Consider the following 19,489-nt stretch of genomic DNA (forward strand, 5'->3'; position numbering starts at 1 on the left):
TAGTCTTAGGTAATATCAAAGCCTCTGTACCACGGCCTTCCACTATCTTGGATTAGTTCTCCTGTTTGGGGTACACTAGGGCATGCTGTTCTATTCCATTTCGCTTCCTCTTGTTTTTGAAGTTTTCATAGTTTATATGTGAAGGACCTAATTTAATGTTGTTACTGTCTTTGAAATACTTTATTTTGATTGTTTATTATATTGCAATTTATTGATTTCCTAGTTTCCTTCCCTCTTTGGGCTACTTTTCCTTGTTGGAGCCCTAGGACTTTCAACATCTTGATTTCCAACTAGGCTTATAGCCTAATTTTTAATAATAATAATAATAATAACAACATCATACACCAGTCTGGCCTATTCTTACCACATTCTCCTTTTTCCTCATACACCTGACAACACTGATATTACCAAACAATTCTTCTAATTTAACATTTTACTGTTCTTAAAATGTTGTATTTTGATTGTTCATTACAACACATTGTAATTGTTCATTAGCTATTTGCCTCTTGGTAAGGGTAAAAAGAGACTCTAGCTATGATGAGCTGCTCTTCTAAGGACACTCCAAAATGAAAACCATTGTTCTCTAATTTTGGGAAGTGCAATAGCCTCTGTACCATGGTCTTCCACTGTCTTAGGTTAGAGATCTCTTGCTTGAGGATAAACTCGGCCACACTATTCCATCTTACTTTCACTGTTCATTACAGTACTTCTCTTGCAGTTTAACTATTTCCATGTTTCCTTCTCTCACTGGGCTATTTTTCCCAGTTGGAGCCCTTGGGCTTATAGCATCTTGCTTTTCCAATTAAGGTTGTAGCTTAGATTGTAATAATAATAATAATATTAATGTAAAGATCGATGACTGACCCCCAGACCCTTGTTGATCTCTCCATAGAGAAGAATCGACTTTAGGAATCCGAAGAAGCTTCTTAGATGTGTTAGAACGTGCTCATTTCTTGTCACCTCCACAAGACAAGTTGTTGCAGATATCGGGCGTCATTGGAAGGTGAGTCTAGAACATTATCAGTGTGTGGCGGAGGGAAGGAAGCAGTAATTGTTACAAAGGTTATCCTCCCACCAGTTCCATGCTTGTTCAATGTCCTGACTAGCACACCTGGACCAGCAGCAGCTATAGGCAGGTAATGTTGACTTCAGTATTTCCCTCTTCCTTTCATCCTCCTATGCCTTTGCCTGGAATGGCTAGGTTGAGAGTGAAAGAGCAGAGCACTGTCCATGTCTTAATAGGGGGAAAAAGAAAGGAGCTGCTGACTGGATCTATAGGTCCCAGAAATTTTTTTTCTCCAACTTTAAGGTGCGATAAAATTCCCAGAAGTTGCCTTTGAAGGGCCTAGACCCTTTAAGGTCCCTGGTCGATGGAAGAGGTACTCCTGTTTTACCATTTTAGTGTCCGTTTCCTTCGGCGGGAATAGGGCTGCAGTCTAAAAAGTGGTGCATTCCATAAAGAACTTGCCTTCTGTCTCACATGCCGGCCAAAGTAGAAAGCAATGGTATCACTTCTTTTCAGGGTTCAGTTGGTCCAATGGTTAGTTTACTGGTGCTCCAAGAAGGTCCTGATATTGACACCCGACAGGATCAAATCTGGGTACATATTCTTTGTCCCACGTCTTGTCAAGTCCTCGGTTGCAGTGAAGCATGTGATTGCCACTGATCAATGATGTTCACTGAAGGCTAAGAATGTCTAGAGTGTAGGAAATTCCACTGAATAGATATCTTGGAATTGACCCTATCTCAAGCAGCAGCAGCACAAGTAAGTTCCGACCAAAGCCACTCTAGGAAGTCTTTGATCTATGATTGTCAAAAATAAGGTCAACCAATGGATCTCATTCCTCCCCTGATGACAGCTATGGTTGCCACTAAAAGTTCATTGAACTCACAAATGAGTGTTAAAACACTGAGCAACGTGGACTCTTCCTTGTGTTTCTCTGTTTTCACTGATCTGGAATTGGGTGCTGAGTTGATGATATCACAGGACTCCAACTCTCACGCGAGGTAAGAATTCTCGGTATGTAGTTCAAGAAATTCTTCTTAGGCTGCACTTAGCTCCTGTGTGACCTCAAAGAATGAAGTATTGTGCTCATGATGGGCGAACGTTGGCACTGAGTAGCGAGTCTGCCCGTTGTATGAAGGCCTGCTGCTGGTGAGGAATCTTGCCAATGATAGCGCGTATGAAATAAGACCATAAGAGGGCTCAAAGTAGTCCTGTGAAGTACCTTGCTTCAACTAAATACGAGGACGAGTGAGGTTTTGTGTTGTTGACTGGTCTCCAGAAGAGTTAAAATCTCGTTACGTAAACTGCCCTCGGAGTATATGAAGATCTTGATGCATAGAAAGACTTCTAAACGTATCCGACAGAGTGGAACGTTAAAAAGAAGCAGGTGACAGGTGTGTTGTGACATGAATGTCTCAAGTACTTGGAGGCAAGATAGTAATCACATGGCATCTGAATGTGTTGTGTCTGAATGCTCTAAAACGCGGTGTAAAATCAAGAGGCGTCTCATCAGGCCATGTATGATTGTATAGTGTCAGAGGGCTTGAAGACTTTGTGCAAGTAGACATAATGGGGGAAGACCATGGTCTTCTGATGAAATACAGCAATGTTTAAGGAATGCCAATTTCCTTAGGATTATGTCATCGTCAATGTAACAATGTCACACTAATGAGGGAATAACAAAAAATAGGAATGCTGTCCAACAACAAGAAAGTAGATACTTGAAAGTTGTACAGAAAACTGTCACACAGAGACAGTTACAGGGAAAACCACTGAATATCATTCATTTCCATATCACCCATCGCACATGATCTACCAACATTTTTATCTAAAAAAAAATGATAAAGATTTAAACAGCCAGATGAGGATGATGGAACCATGTCTGTAACATCTGGTGTTGAAAACTAAGTGGGAGCTCACTCAGCTCATGTAGCCTGTTGAGTGGATGAAGTTTTCTTGCTACTCTTCAGTCACCTACTACTACCTTGTTGTAAGTTTTTACTAAAGTGTCCAACTTTGCTGAAAGTATATTCCTATTAAAGGACAAAGTTTTGTATCTGTGTAGGAACAACAATTCATGATGAGATAAAGGCTTTCATAATTCAACAAAGGAGTTTCCTACACAGCACTTGATCCTGGATCATTAATAGGATACCAAGTAGATCCTACTTATAGTTGTGCTTTTAGGGCAAAATTTTATTTGTAGGGAATTTTCTGGGTGGATTATTCCTTTGGACAGAAGCTATTAAATAATACAGGTAGTCCTCGACTTGCAATGAAGACGCACTATGATGCCTTCCTTGAGAATAAAAAAAAAAAAAAAAAATTGAAAGATGGGCATAGATAACCAGTCTCTTAAAGAAGGGTAATAGTTTAGATGCTAGCAAAACATAAATTTATAGTACTGTACATGTATCTATTAATTACAATACTGTATTAGTAATGAAAAGCAGAAATTCAAATAAAAAAGGTAAACTCTTAGCCTACATGTATGAAGTGCAATCTAATAAAAAAATTAGGAAACATATAACATATATATCTACTATATAAAACTTTACATGCATTAAACATACATAACCCCATTTCTACAAATTTCTACAAATGTCATAATTCTAAAATATTGCTAAAGCTACACAGCATAATGTAAAATTATTGTAACCCTAGAATTAAATCACAAAAGGTACGCAACATGCATGCAATGGATGTGAAACTTAAAACTTACTCTCTACAGTACTCACCAAGATTTTGTCCATCACGAGGACACTTGAAAAATGTTAGGCTACTGGTGGTTACATTAAATTAAGTTGTCAGAAGAGGAAGATGGTGATGGTAAAGAAACATGCTCATTAATTCGCTCTTTTTGGGCATAAGTTTAAATATATCTTTTAGCTGCAATATGCTGAAAGGTAATGGTGATGCAGACATTTCCTTGAGAAAGATATCCGTTGAGGATTTCCTGTTTTTTCCATTCTTCATAAATCACTCTGTAATAAGTATCATGCATTTTTCTCTTCAACTTTTGCATAGCATTTATAGTTGTCTTCCATTTGTCAAGCTTCAATGCTGTCAATGAAACGCCATGCCTTTCACAGTTTTCTCATTGTAAACTTTTTCTCACACCATTCAAATATCTTTTGCTTCTCTCTTTCTCTCTCCAAGCTCAACTCAATCTCTATCAGTCACATCTATACGTTGTTGTTTTTCTTCAACTTACAGATCTAAACTTATAATGACGAGTGATAGATAACGACATGGTTTCAATATGTGGCCAGCTACATTCCCCAATGGTAGTCGGTCAATCTTTTAGGCTTTAAATCCGGTAATTGATTTTTCCATTTGATGATTTAATGTCCCTTCAGCATTCTCTTCCAATAAATGTTTCATTGACAATGAATATTTGCGTGGATAAGAAATTATTCACTATAATGATCTTACGTACAGTAGTTCTCCCTTAAATATCACTCCCCCTCTAAAATCGGTGATGCTATGAAAGTTACAGTATAAAAGGTTTTGAAAAAGCTTAAAACATCCACGACTTGCTACAAATTCTTGACTGTAGGTAGCATTTTTCAGAACATAGAAAAGTGTGATGTGCTTTTGCTTGGATCACCATAAGGCAGAGAGGCATATGCTTTTGTATCTGGTCCTCTATTCATGTGACCAGTAACTGTTCTACTTCTTCCAAAGGTCCTATCCTCTTAGTTTGCAATTATTATAGAATGAAATAAAAGGTATTATTTTATAGCTTCCATTATTCACTTGTTCTTGAAAATTGTGGATATTTTTTAAGTGATAACTGGTTTCAACATGCTATGGCAGTGACTGCCTTTCCCTGCTTCATGACATAAAATTTCAAATCTCTGCTTCATAGTGATGTTTTTTTTTTCATTACTTACAGAAAACACACTTCGGCATTTGTAAGACATTCTCTTTTCAAAATACACATACTAACACTGATACAACTGACCAGTGGGAATCATTGGTGAGAGAGGGGCATCTGACAAGGTGGGAGACAGGTTCATTTCAGGCAATGTTTAAACATACATTGTATATATGCTACTGCGATTGGCTGCCACACAAAGATTAAAAACATTTTACAACTTTGTTGCAAAACTATTATTATTGTAAGGTCGAAATATTGTAATTTGGAACATCAAAGTCAAGGACTATCTGCATGTCATATTTCACAAACATAGACACATATCTACAATACTTTCTGAAACCATAGAAAATCATGGAAAATTGACTCTTGCAATAAAATGGGAAACATATAATCTATATTCCAATGGAAACTGACAAAAAGTGAAAGGCAGTAGTGAATTCAACTAGGGACAGTAAGAATGCTCCAAAATCATTACACATAGGAAGGTAAACTGTAAGCAGTGACCTTATGCAGAGGCGATATTCTTTGATACGAAGTAGACCATTTTTAAATACATTATATAGTAAGGGAACCAGGCTAGAAATCATCCTAGTTTGAGATATATTTAACATTAAAATCAATGTGTGTAATAGGAATATAAAAAGCCACAGTAACTTTTACTTTTACTTTATAAAATCAAATACTGTATTATTTTATACAATAAAGATAATTATGCATTGACTTCAGCATTCTAAAATACAAGATTTTTGGCCATGATATGTTAAATATTACTCCATACAAATTCTATAAAATTTCTTTGTCTCCTTGTACGGAGTCCAAACTAACAACCTTAATATCAAAATATATCATGTTATGCATTTGTAACCAAGGGTGAACATCGCATATTTCTACCTTCATATTAATCCTTTCTCACCCTAAACTCGTTGTGCAAAACTTTCTGTTAAAAATATAAGTTAAACATTCATACTTTTAGCTTTTTACATGAGAAGGCATTCCAATACAAGGATCATTTTACAGTATACCCAACATAGGTCATAACTTGACTCCAGGAAATTAGCTGTCCACGCCTCTCTATAATCCATAAAAAGAAATCTCCTTTGCATATGCTCACCCAAAACAAAGGCAATGTCTTTATACAAGACTACCATTACACGAGATCAATCCTGCTTGAGGCTGCCATTTAAAGATCATCACTGCCATTATCATTCAAATGGTTTAGCTTAAAATAAAAATTTCCTATAAACAAATGATTGCATAACATTAAATCTTGTCCTAGAAATAAGGGTTTCTTTTTATGCATACCGACCCTATCTAGACTACATGGCATTATATCTACATTTAATACAGCGCAATAAAGTCCTCTTTATTAAAGATTCAATAAAATTACTTCAAACAAATTTTCATTGAGGACATTGAATTTATTTTACAAAAAGGTATGTTCACATCAGAAACGACATTACATCCCTGTTGGGTGAACTGATTGGACTACCTTCAAGATTCTATTAAGTCTGATTTACAAATCAAGTCTCACTGCATTTTGATACATGGCTACTAATAATCACAATAACCAAACTTTCTACAATTGGTCTTTTCTATCTTTTCTTTAGATATGGTAAGTGTTTAAATGTACTTTTGTGAACAGAAATAACAACTATGCCCACGGATCAACATATACTAGAACCTTAAGAAATAAATGATTTCAAAAGTTATTTACCAATTTCAATTTTATAACAGCTATAAAGCATTACATTTATAAAAGCCTAACGCTTTGTTACAGTTTCCACTCAAGTTCATATTCCGAAACTCTAAATAAGCCAATCATATGTGAAACAAAACCTCTTATTTCAAAACAGGTTAGAATTAACTTGTGTAAAAGAATGATGTGACCTCTTAATCTTGATTTTTACTTTTAGCATATAAAACTTGACATTTCTTGTAGTCAGCAAAAACAAATAAAACATACTTGGAATATTTTCCATTCACCATGAAATCAACTCTTCTAGATGTAGATAATTTCATAGCCGCAGGCAGTAAAAAAAAATATTTCTGCCTTAAACCAAACATATTACACTATCCCACAGTACATACTTCAATTGTTTCTGATATAAATACCAGAGTAATTTCTAAAAATATTTCACACATGAAAGCTTCAAGCTAATGTCCTCTATATACTCTGAGCCACCCTGTAGGCATTCAATTAAAACTTAAGACACAATATTTGTGATAATTCATTGGGTTATAATGAAGAATATATATTTTTTTTTGGCTACCCTTACAAACCCTACTTTTTTCTGCTTACATTCATAACAAATATCCTTTGACGATACAGGGCTGCTTTTCTATGTAAGTTGGCTGAGTATGCAATGGATTACAAAAATATAGTTATAACTATCTTAATAACCTGTACTGTCTATATAAAAATATATTTACACTATTAACAACACTATATTAAAAGGAAAGAAAGTATTGTACAGTAAAGAGAAAATAGCATCAGATGCACTCAGGGGGACAGAAGATTATAACTGCAAGATTAAGTATACCTTAAAAAAATTAATGCCCATCCAACAAAGACAAATACACCATAATCTCCTTATTAACTGTACCAGTACATTAATTAAGTATTTTATGTGCTATATTAGCTGGTTACTTCAAGTTAAGTAAAGGAGAACAGAAATGCATTCACAAATAAATTGTTATGTCCTCTTTACATAAATACCTTAATTATCCACAATACACATCAGAAAGATTTCCTGAACACACATGAACAAATAACATATCAAATTTGGGGGAGACTTGATTTACATTACTGAAATCTCAAGAAATTACTATATTTACAATTTGCTAAGTGAAGAGGGAAACCAATTCTCATCTGACCCTTTGCTGTATTATGATTAGTGACTTGGTAGGGGGAAGAAACCATTACTAATAAAATAATCGATTGCTGAGATTTTGGCCAATGAGGAGGCTGGATAAGAAACCTTAGTTTAAGAAACCAGCGTCAAGACACATGATAGCTTGGGGTTGGGTGGTTTACTTCACTGAGGAAGGTAAAGTTGAAACACACCTATCTTGAGAAAGAAGTTGAAGATTTTCGATTGGGTCTCAAAACATTATAAAATGGGATTGAAATAAAAATTTCCATGTTAAAATGAATTAGATAAAGACAGGAATTTTTAAGTTTAAGATGGTTTTTGCAAAGCCTGATAACAGGGAGATTATTCAAATGGGGTCAAACAGTCATAAACCATCAGAATAAATTATTAAGAGCATCAAGAGTTATCATCCAAAGGGTAGCATATCCTTTGGACCATAGTTATTCTTATGGGAAAACCAAGCATTCAAATTCATTATTGGTGGGTATTCTTTATCCAAGGTGGATTAGGAAAGCTTGTGGTGCTGCCTGCTAATTTGAATTGAATTAAATTGAATACTTTGAGTTGTGCAATAACATTCTTGGGTCTTTTAATCATACCTACACCTGTGTTTTCTTTTTTTTTTTTTTTAACATAATAGGCCATCTGTTCATAAGGACTGAAGTGCATTTCACTTGTTGAAGAGCTAAAAGTTATCATGAGATGCCAGTGAGAGCACAGTCCCGCCATTAATTATAAAAAGAACATTTGAAGTGAATTTAAAGATGGATTCACAAGGAAAGAATATTAGCTCTTCCACTAAGTTTGAGATAGTGATCTAAGAGTTTTGGACCAATATAATCCCACCTCCAGGCAGTCTATACCACATACTCTAAGAGAGATTAAAAAGCTGAGGAAGACTTTCAAGCAATTAAAAGCGTTATCTCTAGAGTTTTTATCAAATAAGTCTTTTCATTCTAGCTTCAGCATCACACAAAGGTCAGCAAACCTTAACTGACAGGTACTACAGATGGATTGGAAAAATTTTTGTCCATATTCACTGATAACATATAACGATCATTCAGGTTTTAAGGATAATTGTACAATACAATAAACTTGTGCATTAATCATCATACAATCAATAAAAATTATAATAGTAATACTATAGACACACAATATTCTCCACAATACATTCCAATTCTGATTTACAAAATATGTTTAATGAGAATCCTCATTCAAAAATTGAAAAAAAGCTCTAGCTGAAATGTACATACAACATGGATTGTTGAACAATCATGAATGCTGTTATACGGGGTATGGTTTTAAACTACCTAATATAATTCTTTCAGTCATTTAACTTCAGCAGAATTTCAAACACTACTCACCATAAAATCTGATATATTGTACATTGTTATTAAATGTAAAAAAATGCAACAATACCCCTTTAATATAAATGAAAAAATTGAATAAAAACTCAGGAAATAATTCAGATTTTAATAAATTCATTATTTCTATATTCATCTGATATCAATTTTGCTTCTCTCAAAACCTAGTTTAATACCAACGTTCAGATTAAAACAAAAAATATTCCCATTTCATTTCCTTCCAATAAGCTCAGGACTAGTAAAAATTGAGACAAGCTGGTGGTTAATGGCAACAGCCTTTGCATGGTATGCAGCAGATCATTTGGCTTTTCAGTCAAAACTAAATTAATTGAATAATGAAATTAATATCCTCTTGACAACACTTGCCCCTTAGAGAAGAGGGTGCATGTACTGTACATGAACATCGAGTGATTATAGAAATAAAAATTCTTATCTTTAAAATTACATCTATTTCTACAAAACTCCCTTGTTGTGGATGCAAACTCCAACATACTGATAAAGTCTAATATCATGGTAAACAATCATTACCAAACATTGTTTCAGAGAATATTGAAGACAAATCTCCATACGGTTTGATGTAACACCTACGGGGTTTAGGTGCACAGACCTCAAAACCGGCTGTCTGAGAAGATCGTCATGGCAGCAGCGTTGGACATTTCAACAATAAAGGCCACACATCTGTAAACTACTCGCTTTGAAGCCAAAATGAAGCTATCGATAATCCTGATATTTGTAGAGAAACTGAACTCTTTTATCCAAGCTTGAATCGTGGAAAACGAAGGAAAAGGGTATAGATCCGCATTTAACCTGTCCTGTAACAAGGAATCCACCTCCTATGCTTGAGGATCTAGAACCAGTTAGTAAATACTTCTATCTTCTTGTCGAGTGATTTTGCAACATCCAAGACAAGGATTATTGTCAAAATCTGTCCAAGTTACCATTACTTCCACTACCTGGAATATGGATATCCACCTGGTCCTCTCTGAAAACACTACCATGCATTTCCTAATTGCCAGAGACTCCTAAGCCTAAAGAGCCTTGAATACTATCAAAGTTCCAGGCAATTGATAGGAAGAGTTGATGTTTTGCTCGACAACTTCCCTGAAAGATGCACCTCATCCTTCCTATGAAGCATCCCGCACCCATGAAAAGAGATGTCTACAACCTACTCTTCATAGGGCACTCCCTGTGATAACTGACAAAGATCGTCAAACCAAAATAACATTGGAAATTAGTTCCGCATCACGAATACATCACATCCAAACTGACAGCAATTCATCCACTTTAAAGATTTCGACATTTTAGTTACAAAAATCCTGAAAAGGAACAGTTGGATAACAGTAAAGAATCCCGAGTTGGAGTTAATAAAAACTTTTCAAAATTGACCAGGCCTGCTTTTCCAATAACCTGAGTGGCAACACTTTTTGAACTCTAATTCTTTCCAACGAAGCATTATACAATAGCTGATTGTTCAGATACAAAGGAACCCCAATCTTCTCATACAAGACAAGTTTCACAAGATGCTGGAAAAGAATGCCATTGGAGAAGCCCTCGACAAGTCTCCAGGTTTCTTCAGCATTTTCTCAGTGGAAAATCTGACAGCAGGCTGGAGGCCTTTCCCACTTGAACCGGTTCATTCTCCAAATCAAGTTCAAGATGGAAATGCTAAGCACAGTCATTCAACAGAACGAATTCATCCTTTCCATCGACCTCCAGGATTCTAAAAAATCTCATCCAATTTGAAAAGAGCAATATCATCCTGGTGATGACTTGAGAAGCTGTCTTGAGACTGAAACACACACAATTGAATTGGTAAACATTTGAACCATTCACAAAACGATGTAGATTTCTTTAACCTGTTTTTAAACCATGGAGACATGGTTCTAAGACCTATCACATACTTCTCCAAGAGTTTTGCAATTTTTGCTTTCAAAACATGGACCTATGGGGAATTGCTTAGAGAACTTAAAAAATATACTGGTTCCTAGGACATGGGAGGATTGGAGGACAGACGAATTTGATAGCCCTCTTTGACCATGAACAGCAACCATGGTTTGGGAAGAAGGCTCTACCAAATATGAATAAATAGGGAAAGTTTTCCTTTGACAGGGATCTGTTGGAAAAGACAGACATACCATTTTACTATAAGTATGAGGAGTCCTGTTGGCATTTCAGACAAAATTTTATTAAAGTGAAATCCTGATGTTCTATCATTGTTACAAAATGACTTTCTTGGAGGAAGAAATTCTATAGACGTAGATGCTACAGAAAAATAGGGAGAAACATAGAATTTTTACTTCAAAGCGTCACTTTTCGTACTAGAGTTCACATAAGCCATCACTCTATCAATTCTATTCTTGTCTAATATAGGACCCAAAGCAGGGAAAGAAATGTGTTTTGAGAGAAGCAATATGAACATCAGAGGAGTTTTGCAAGAACAATAGAAAGAGCACCAATTATTTCATCAACTGATACCTTACTATACAGATATAAATAAATCTAGGAAGACAACTAGAGGAAAGGTTAAGTTATGCCTTTAAAACTTCAATATTTGAAATTAATCTTATGACCAAATGTAGGAATCAGGACAATTAGAAAATACAATTAATACATGAGATTTCTAAATCAATCATTTTGCGAGATCTTAAAACTTATTGGCATTTCGTGTCAACACTGCAAGACAACTTATGATCCACTTGTGTTGTCAGCAATGGAAGGTATCTTTCAAAATTTATGTTCCAAGTACACCAAAAAAAAATTCTAGAGCATCACAAAGTATTAATCAAACCATAAAGAATGTGAGAAATACCGCAATATTCCTGATATTAGCACCACAAAAAAAATGAAACAAATAATACTTCATGTATCACTACAAAAAAGAATATTCATATTCATAATGCTATACTAACGTACCCAGCAAAACTTAACAGGATTACAAACTTACAATTCAATACCACCTATTCACCATACATACACACACAAGTTTCAAAAACACTCTTAATAAATGAAGAAGAAAGTGTTAATCAACAAAATTAGTATCGCTCTAATTGAAATAACACTTAACTTTAATTACAATGAAAATATACAGCAGTCAAGATTAAATAACACTTAGCGTATACTTCTTCCCTAGGCAGTGATTTTCTTTAGTTTTCTTTTTATTACAAAAACAACTTATCTATATGGCAGTGGTACTGGTTTTATGGAATTTTTTTTTTCACTCATCCCACAGCCTAGTTTACAGCATAAAGTTGCAACAAAGAATAATTAACAAACCAGACAAAAAGGGAACTGGTCAAAACTGACCACAATTAAAGCTATTCAATTCAGTGGTGAAGTTAACCCTTCCATTGCAGTTTGAGAACTCTTCCTTCACAGATGACACCCTGAGGGAATTCTGTATCAAGAGACACTCAAAAGACAAGAAAGATTTATGAAAGAAAGGCTTTTAAAAATTCCATTTTCTCTACAGACATCCTGATTCCACTTGTCTGACTGTTGTGAAGTTTACAGTTTGTATCAGTTAAATGACTAAACCAATTCAATAACCACTCAAGAAGGACTTATTGCAATGAAAAGGTTAACAAATATAAATACAGTATAAAGAAGGGTGAAATAATTACAGTACAATCATAGTAATTACAATAATTTAGGTATATTTCTGTATAATAGGCCTCTTAACCTATTTCTGTAAACATTATCTAAAACACCTGAATAACCAAGCCAAGTGATACCAAGAATAATGAAGAAAATTACTAAAACGTAATGAATACGAAGAGAAAAACAATGAACGAAGATACAAGCAAATATGTGTAGCTCAAAGGTCTTTGGTAAAGTTCGCTTCATGAATTTCTATATACATCAAAGCAAACTCAGAAGACATCTGGCAACTCCACTAAGTAGCAACGGTACAATACAAAAAAGATCACTTTTAATTAATAATTACTTTGGTATATGTTATCCATAAAATAATATGGTTGCCCATTCAACATTACTTTGTCATCTATCATATGTTTAGCAACATTGTTTCATAGGCAGGACTACCAACAGCTTCTTGTTAGTTACACCTACATTGTGGAGTTGTCTGATATGACTTTTGCTTGCCATCATAAACCCAAATTCATAAAACCAATTGTATTTCATTTATGAGTAAGTTTTTGATTTGAATCAAATTATGGAATCCCTCTAAAAAGTGAGTTAAGAACTATCGGCAGAAATTCATAAAACACTACAGAGTCAAACTGGCTGGCCCTTTCTATGATACAAAAGTGGGAGCTATTATTATTCATAAATCAGAAAATATGGGAATCACAAGCATTTATCAAAATCTCCAAACAAGTTAGACCTACAAAAGTATTTTCAAACAAATTTGTGTTTTGTGGAACCTTAAAAAAAGTGCTGTAGTGCAATCTCTGGTCATTTAAACTAAAATAAGCAGAGGTAGTGCAAATTGTCAACCCAAAATAAAATTATCTGGGATAATTTCATATATACTTGATAATTTTGTTTCTTTAAAAACAATAAACTAGGATCTCACTTCTGAACTGAGTAAAAACAAAACCCTTTCCTTTATCAACTTGGCAACAACAATGAAACAAGAAATACATCGTTCATTTATAAATTTTAGCCAAACACATTTCCATGATAAATAAATTTTACATAAGTACTAACTTCAAAAAGACATGTGCAGCAAACACTAGTTTTGTAGTCAACGCAAAATTTCCAAGAAAGAAATTGCAGTCTGTTTCGTTTTTTCCCAAACAAAAGTGATTTTTCTTAGGGGAGGAGGATGCATGATGCATTAAAAATATATTTTGAGGGTAAACAAATCCTAATTTCTGATTCGGAAATGCTCAAAAGCCACTTTATATGTTGCAATTAGGTCAAGTGAGCTAAGTCTATGGTACCACTAGTTTATGGTTTCATAATTGCTATTTGTAATATTTGCCTGTAATTACAATAGCAAAATAGTTCTATAAGAGGCACAAACTCCATAAGTTTACCTAATGCTCAAACTAGCAGAACCCTTAATCTTTGTTTTTCATAAAATTTCTAATTAACCCCCAATGACTAGAAACACTGTTGACTTAAAACATGGAGATTATAGCATTCCAAATCAAATATAAGTATAATGTATAAAAAATATTTTATTTAAAGAAACTATTAACTCACAGAAAGGCTTTATAAGATTGAGATTAGTTCAAATCTCTGCACACTTTTGAAAGAAAGTCATCAACATGTGATAATCCTTAACTAAAATCAGAATCTAGTGTAAAATAAAATATAATCCATATATCAGGCATACCCTCATACATAAAGTAGGGAATCACTTCTAAGTTGTAGGACTCGTAAACCTTAAGGGAGGATGTTCAGGATACTACAGTACAGCCGATATGTCATGATAAATTCAACTCTTTATATATATGTAAAAAAAAAAATTATAAATAAACGATATTTTGAATATCCTCTTATTTTTGCCATGTAGAGGGTTACTTCTTGTACTTCAGTTGTGCAAAGCAGGACACAATGCTAAAAAAAAAGATTTTTGACAGCATTCCTTTGGCCAAAGCTTCAGTGCTTTCTGTCTTTAACTTTTCATTCAAGTCTCATCATTATTACCTGTCCTATTCCTTTAACTTTGCTTCAGTCTAATTTTCACTTCCTATAATTAGAGATGCTTTGTGCTTATGATGAACCATGACAGCCTAGAAATGAGACTCGGTTGTCCCCTGATATCAACTAATAACAACAATAATTAAAGCCCTTTAATAAATTCAGAGATAAAACAGAAAAATGGAGCAATTGCATAAATACATGGCAAATCTTTATCATAAATTTTACTAAAATAGTAAATCCATTGACATACCTAAATAAAGATAATTTATAAATATCTTTCTTACAGTACCTTGAGACCTGACATGATTTTCAACTAAATGTGCGATCCTTAGTTATCATTATCAGAGATTTTCCAAGTCAGATTTTTTAAACAAGATTTGACATGTATGAATTTAGTTCCTTCTTCTGTCTTTAATCCTATTAGGATCTCGTCTTCATCCATGTCCTTTCTTCCTTTTTTTAGACTTCCAGCTCTTTTTTTACTATTACACTATTTCCTTATTTATTGGAGATATCTTAGTCCCTTGTTACATACTCTCAGAATTTTCATGATTCTTGACAGCTTAATGATTGCAATGCGTACACCACCCATGGGCCACAATATCTTAAAATATCTAAATATCTTAAAATGAAAATGCACCCTTTATAAAATTATTAAGACTATTCATAAATGTTATTGATTTTGTTTTGCATATTGATAAAATTCAATAGTCTCATTTACTAGTCTAGATACACTTGGTTAAAATATAATGCTTGAAAAAATATAGCTTTAGTCGAGATGAAATATTACTTGATAAGCCATAGAGAAAATATACTTTCAAGCAATGAAAATATACAATTTCTATGATTCTATGAAGCTCCACTTAAGCTCATACGGCTTTCTCTCATAGCTAGCTAAATGCCTAGGTCTACCCTAAAATTATATAATATCCTATTTTCTTTCCTTATAAAAATCTTCTCACTCTAGTTAAGCTTCGTGTAAATCTTGAGGCATATGCCAACATCTTCATTACTCGCCTTCCCTATTCTCTCGTCAATTTTATGAGCTTCAAACGTTTTTCATGCCAGCGATCAAGGCTAGGTTTGTTTATTTGTGATTTAATAGGGTATGTCTTCTAGAACTGCTATGAAATCCAGGGAGTGTGGTTCAAGTGACTTTGTGAAAGTGCACTGGTCACAGGATTGAATTTTGTTTTATTGTTTTGAGGAATATGGTTACTTAACAATTCCTCTTTTTGGGATTCATGTTCAGGTGAGAGCTGACTGCTTTCATTGTTCAAAGTAATCAAAGTTTAGTTAGAAAAACCAAGAGAAAACTAAGCTAGTTAATTATATCAGATGATGTTGAAATAGGTATTATAGGAGTGAGCTTCATAAACACTTACTACTCTTTCTTTGTGAATCTAACCTAAGTTTTCAGGCAAGTCAGTACCTCTAGCATAACCTGCCCTGTTATAAAAATTTTAGACAGTCATTTTTATTTTCCAGCCATTAATTCCTTACAAGAGATTTTAATTTACTGTACTAGAAAGGATGTAACGTATCTGTTAAGAACAAGTGTTTCAAGTCAGCCCCATGACTGGATTAAAATAATCTTAACGATAATATTAAAAATAACAAGAAAAACAGATATAATAATAATAATGGAAGTTGTTGTAATTGGAATGATAATTTAAGATAAGACAGAGTGAGGAAGTCATGAAGAGTGCAGAGAGAATATAAGAATCTGATATCACAATGGCTTTTCTACTAGGGCAAATAAAATCTTAACAAATCAAATTGAATATGCCTTTAATTCCTGAATATCAGGAAGTCTGAAAAATACCAACCCCTGAATTAATCCATGATTATCAAAGTATTTATAGAATTCAATTGTGCTTTATGTTAAAAAAACAAATATTACAATTACATTGCTAACCTACATTCTACAAGTAGTGCAACCTAAAATTCATAATGATAGTGAATACTACAGATAAAAAATACTGTGCCAAGGAAAATTTGTTGGTACCTAAAAACTATAACCATTTCACCCTATTTTTGCCTACATGTAATAAATAACAAAATAGTATATAAAACCTATGAATAAATATAAAAAATGCAGAAAATACAACTTAAGATACAGTAAGAATTTTTAAAAAATTCAATGTACTGTACAGTATTTGATACTTGTGAAATCTACTGATATTACGGGGGGAACTTTCAAAAGTAAATCTTTGAGTCCCTCTTACTTGGCCTCCAACAATCCAACATTGTGAAAAGGGAACCTTACCTTTACAAGACCAACTGAAAAGCGCTGCATTTACGACCATTTGCAAATTAGAAGAGTTACTCCTGAGGCATTACGCAGACAATTTTTGCATTTTCATTTTATGCTGTAACTCTATAGAATGGTCATCTGAGAAATTCAACTGCCGTTTTTCTGAATGGTAAAAACTAGATGATTCTGAGGAATCTGATGAACCATTGTAAGAATCATCTAGTGCTCCATCCACCTGTGCCAGAGCTATTCGGTGTTCCTCGCCTATGGAAGTGATTTCATTCTCAAAGTTGTAGTATTCTTCATAATATTCATTGTCTAGGTTCTTCAGTTCTCCTTCTGAAATATAAAATGAACGTTCAAGGATATTATTCATACATCAACAATTGTAGAAAAACAAATCATTAGCATTTGAAATCCTAGTATCAACTAATACTAAGGCAATACACAATTGATATGTACTTTCAGTAACATCATTCAAACTTCTTCAAAATTTGTTTTTAATCTTTCAAGTGTTGAAAAGCTAAAAATATAAATGTATGTTTATCCTGTATTAAGTGTTTCTGCAAATATACGAATGAAATTGGCAACAGGATTTAAAAACAAAAATTTATTCAACTTTCAATTACCAAAGACCCATTTTTAAACCATTTTTAGTTTCAAGATTGCATTCCTTACTCTCCAATATAATCATGTCTCATTAATTTTCTATAGTATTTCTTTACACAATATTTTCAATATACTGAACTTCTCTTAAGAAAGAATTTAAAAGATTGAGATAAATATGCAAATCATTCAATCAATCAAAAAGATCAATTGGTTAACTGCTTCAATATGTCATTCTTTCTTAAAATGGAGAACAGCATTATACTAGAGTAAACATAAATGTGTTTATATATGCTAGTAGTAGGTTTATTAGCAACCATTTATCAACAAAATGTTTCTTCAAAAGATCATCACTCACAAGAACACATTTATCTCAAAGTCTCAGTAATTGCAGCTTTGCCAACACTGTAAGCAACCACCCTAAATCTAACACCTACTAAACCTACAGTCCAAAATATTACATTTGTAACAGCTTCATGTCTTTTATGAATAAAATAATACTTTTGATATGCAAAATGTCATAAAATGAAAATAAAAAAAAATATTCTAAACATCACTATTATTATGCCCATGTATAATAAAATTCCCTAAAGGTAATTTTAAATTTTTCCTAACTATCCAAAACATAGTCCTTTAATACTAATATGATTTCAGCTTGGATGGAACTCAGCTGTTAAAATTTCAATGAAGTGCTGGTATTTAACCTCTTTGCTATGATGACGTTGCTTGACATTAAAATATGGCCTGTATTACACACGACTACGTCCCGGATATGTCGTTTACAAAATTAAACCATATCAAAGTTAAAATCATTCCTATATCATGCAAATGAGTACAGCACATAGTCATATATCACACCATTCACACTCAGGAAATTTCATTGAAAAATCTCCTCCCTCCTTGATATTAGCCCCTCCTCCCTTCTTCAGCCAACCAACAGTCTTTGGGATTCTAGCCTTTATTCCTGATTGTGTAAGAGCTATTTTAGTCTGTTTTTATGTTACTGTACCATGTAAAATCACACCACTCTTTAGGCAATGACGACATTTCCTACCCGAGACATTATTCCCCAAGCTTAAAGGCATAAGGATCCTCACATCTCACCCCACCACTAACCGAAATACTCCAGATTCTCGTCCTTATTCGTGATTATGTAAGGTCTATTTTAGTGTATTTCTATGCTGGCACACATGTTCAAATCACACAGAAAGTACTACGTAGTATTTTTCAAGTATCATTGGTTCTCCTCTTACTTAAATCCACGTCACCAAAACGTTTTACCAGTAATGTTTTTTTATTCCTTTTTTTCTCAACTATCATTTCTACAAAATTATACCTTCAGGTCTTATACATTTAATATTGGTGTTATTCGTTGTTTCCACAAGTAAAAGTTCTTTGCTCTCTACCTATGTGCGGTTTAGCTCTGAATGCTAGTTCGTAGTATGAGTGCAAGATGGTTGGGGTGAGAAGTGAAACTTTACTTACTTAGATTTGTATAGTTAGGAAAAATAAAATTAAATTAAAATTTGTGATTAGTTCCTACAATAATACAAACCCTCGTCCTTTAATAGGAAAATTATTCTTAGATAGAAGGAAGCCCCTAAAACCATAATGACAGGTTTAAAAGGTCACTTTGAGGAGCAGAATCTTGAAGATCAGGCTAAGTTACTGTCTATGGACAGATCATGAAAGAACCTATATTCTTGTAAGGATACCTTATCAATGTAGGGTCAATATAAAGAACAGTAATGAGTTCTACTGTATGTCATGAAAGAACCTAAATCCTGTCAATATAGGGACAATTTAAAGGAATGACTTCTCCATACAAAGTATCCTCTCCCCCATAAGAAGGATGGGGAAGATACTTCTATTATAGATAGAACATTG

The 19,489-nt window shown here is 33.7% G+C and overlaps 1 protein-coding gene across 4 annotated transcripts in view; it reads right to left on the bottom strand.

Annotated features, from left to right (window-relative positions):
- LOC137656378 (uncharacterized) overlaps positions 1 to 19,489 on the bottom strand; it is a 109,297-nt gene that overhangs the window by 21,417 nt on the left and 68,391 nt on the right. For 3 of the 4 annotated variants that reach the window (XM_068390565.1, XM_068390555.1, XM_068390572.1), the window contains one exon: positions 12,128 to 17,335. In XM_068390565.1, coding sequence (XP_068246666.1) covers positions 17,079 to 17,335 — 257 coding nt within the window. In that variant the 3' untranslated portion in view covers positions 12,128 to 17,078. Of the gene's footprint in view, positions 1 to 12,127; positions 17,336 to 19,489 lie in introns of those variants that run through there. The other variant, XR_011046968.1, reaches the window with a different exon arrangement.

The sequence above is a fragment of the Palaemon carinicauda genome, chromosome 1 (genome assembly GCF_036898095.1).
Source record: "Palaemon carinicauda isolate YSFRI2023 chromosome 1, ASM3689809v2, whole genome shotgun sequence".
Taxonomy (NCBI): Eukaryota; Metazoa; Arthropoda; class Malacostraca; order Decapoda; family Palaemonidae; genus Palaemon; species Palaemon carinicauda.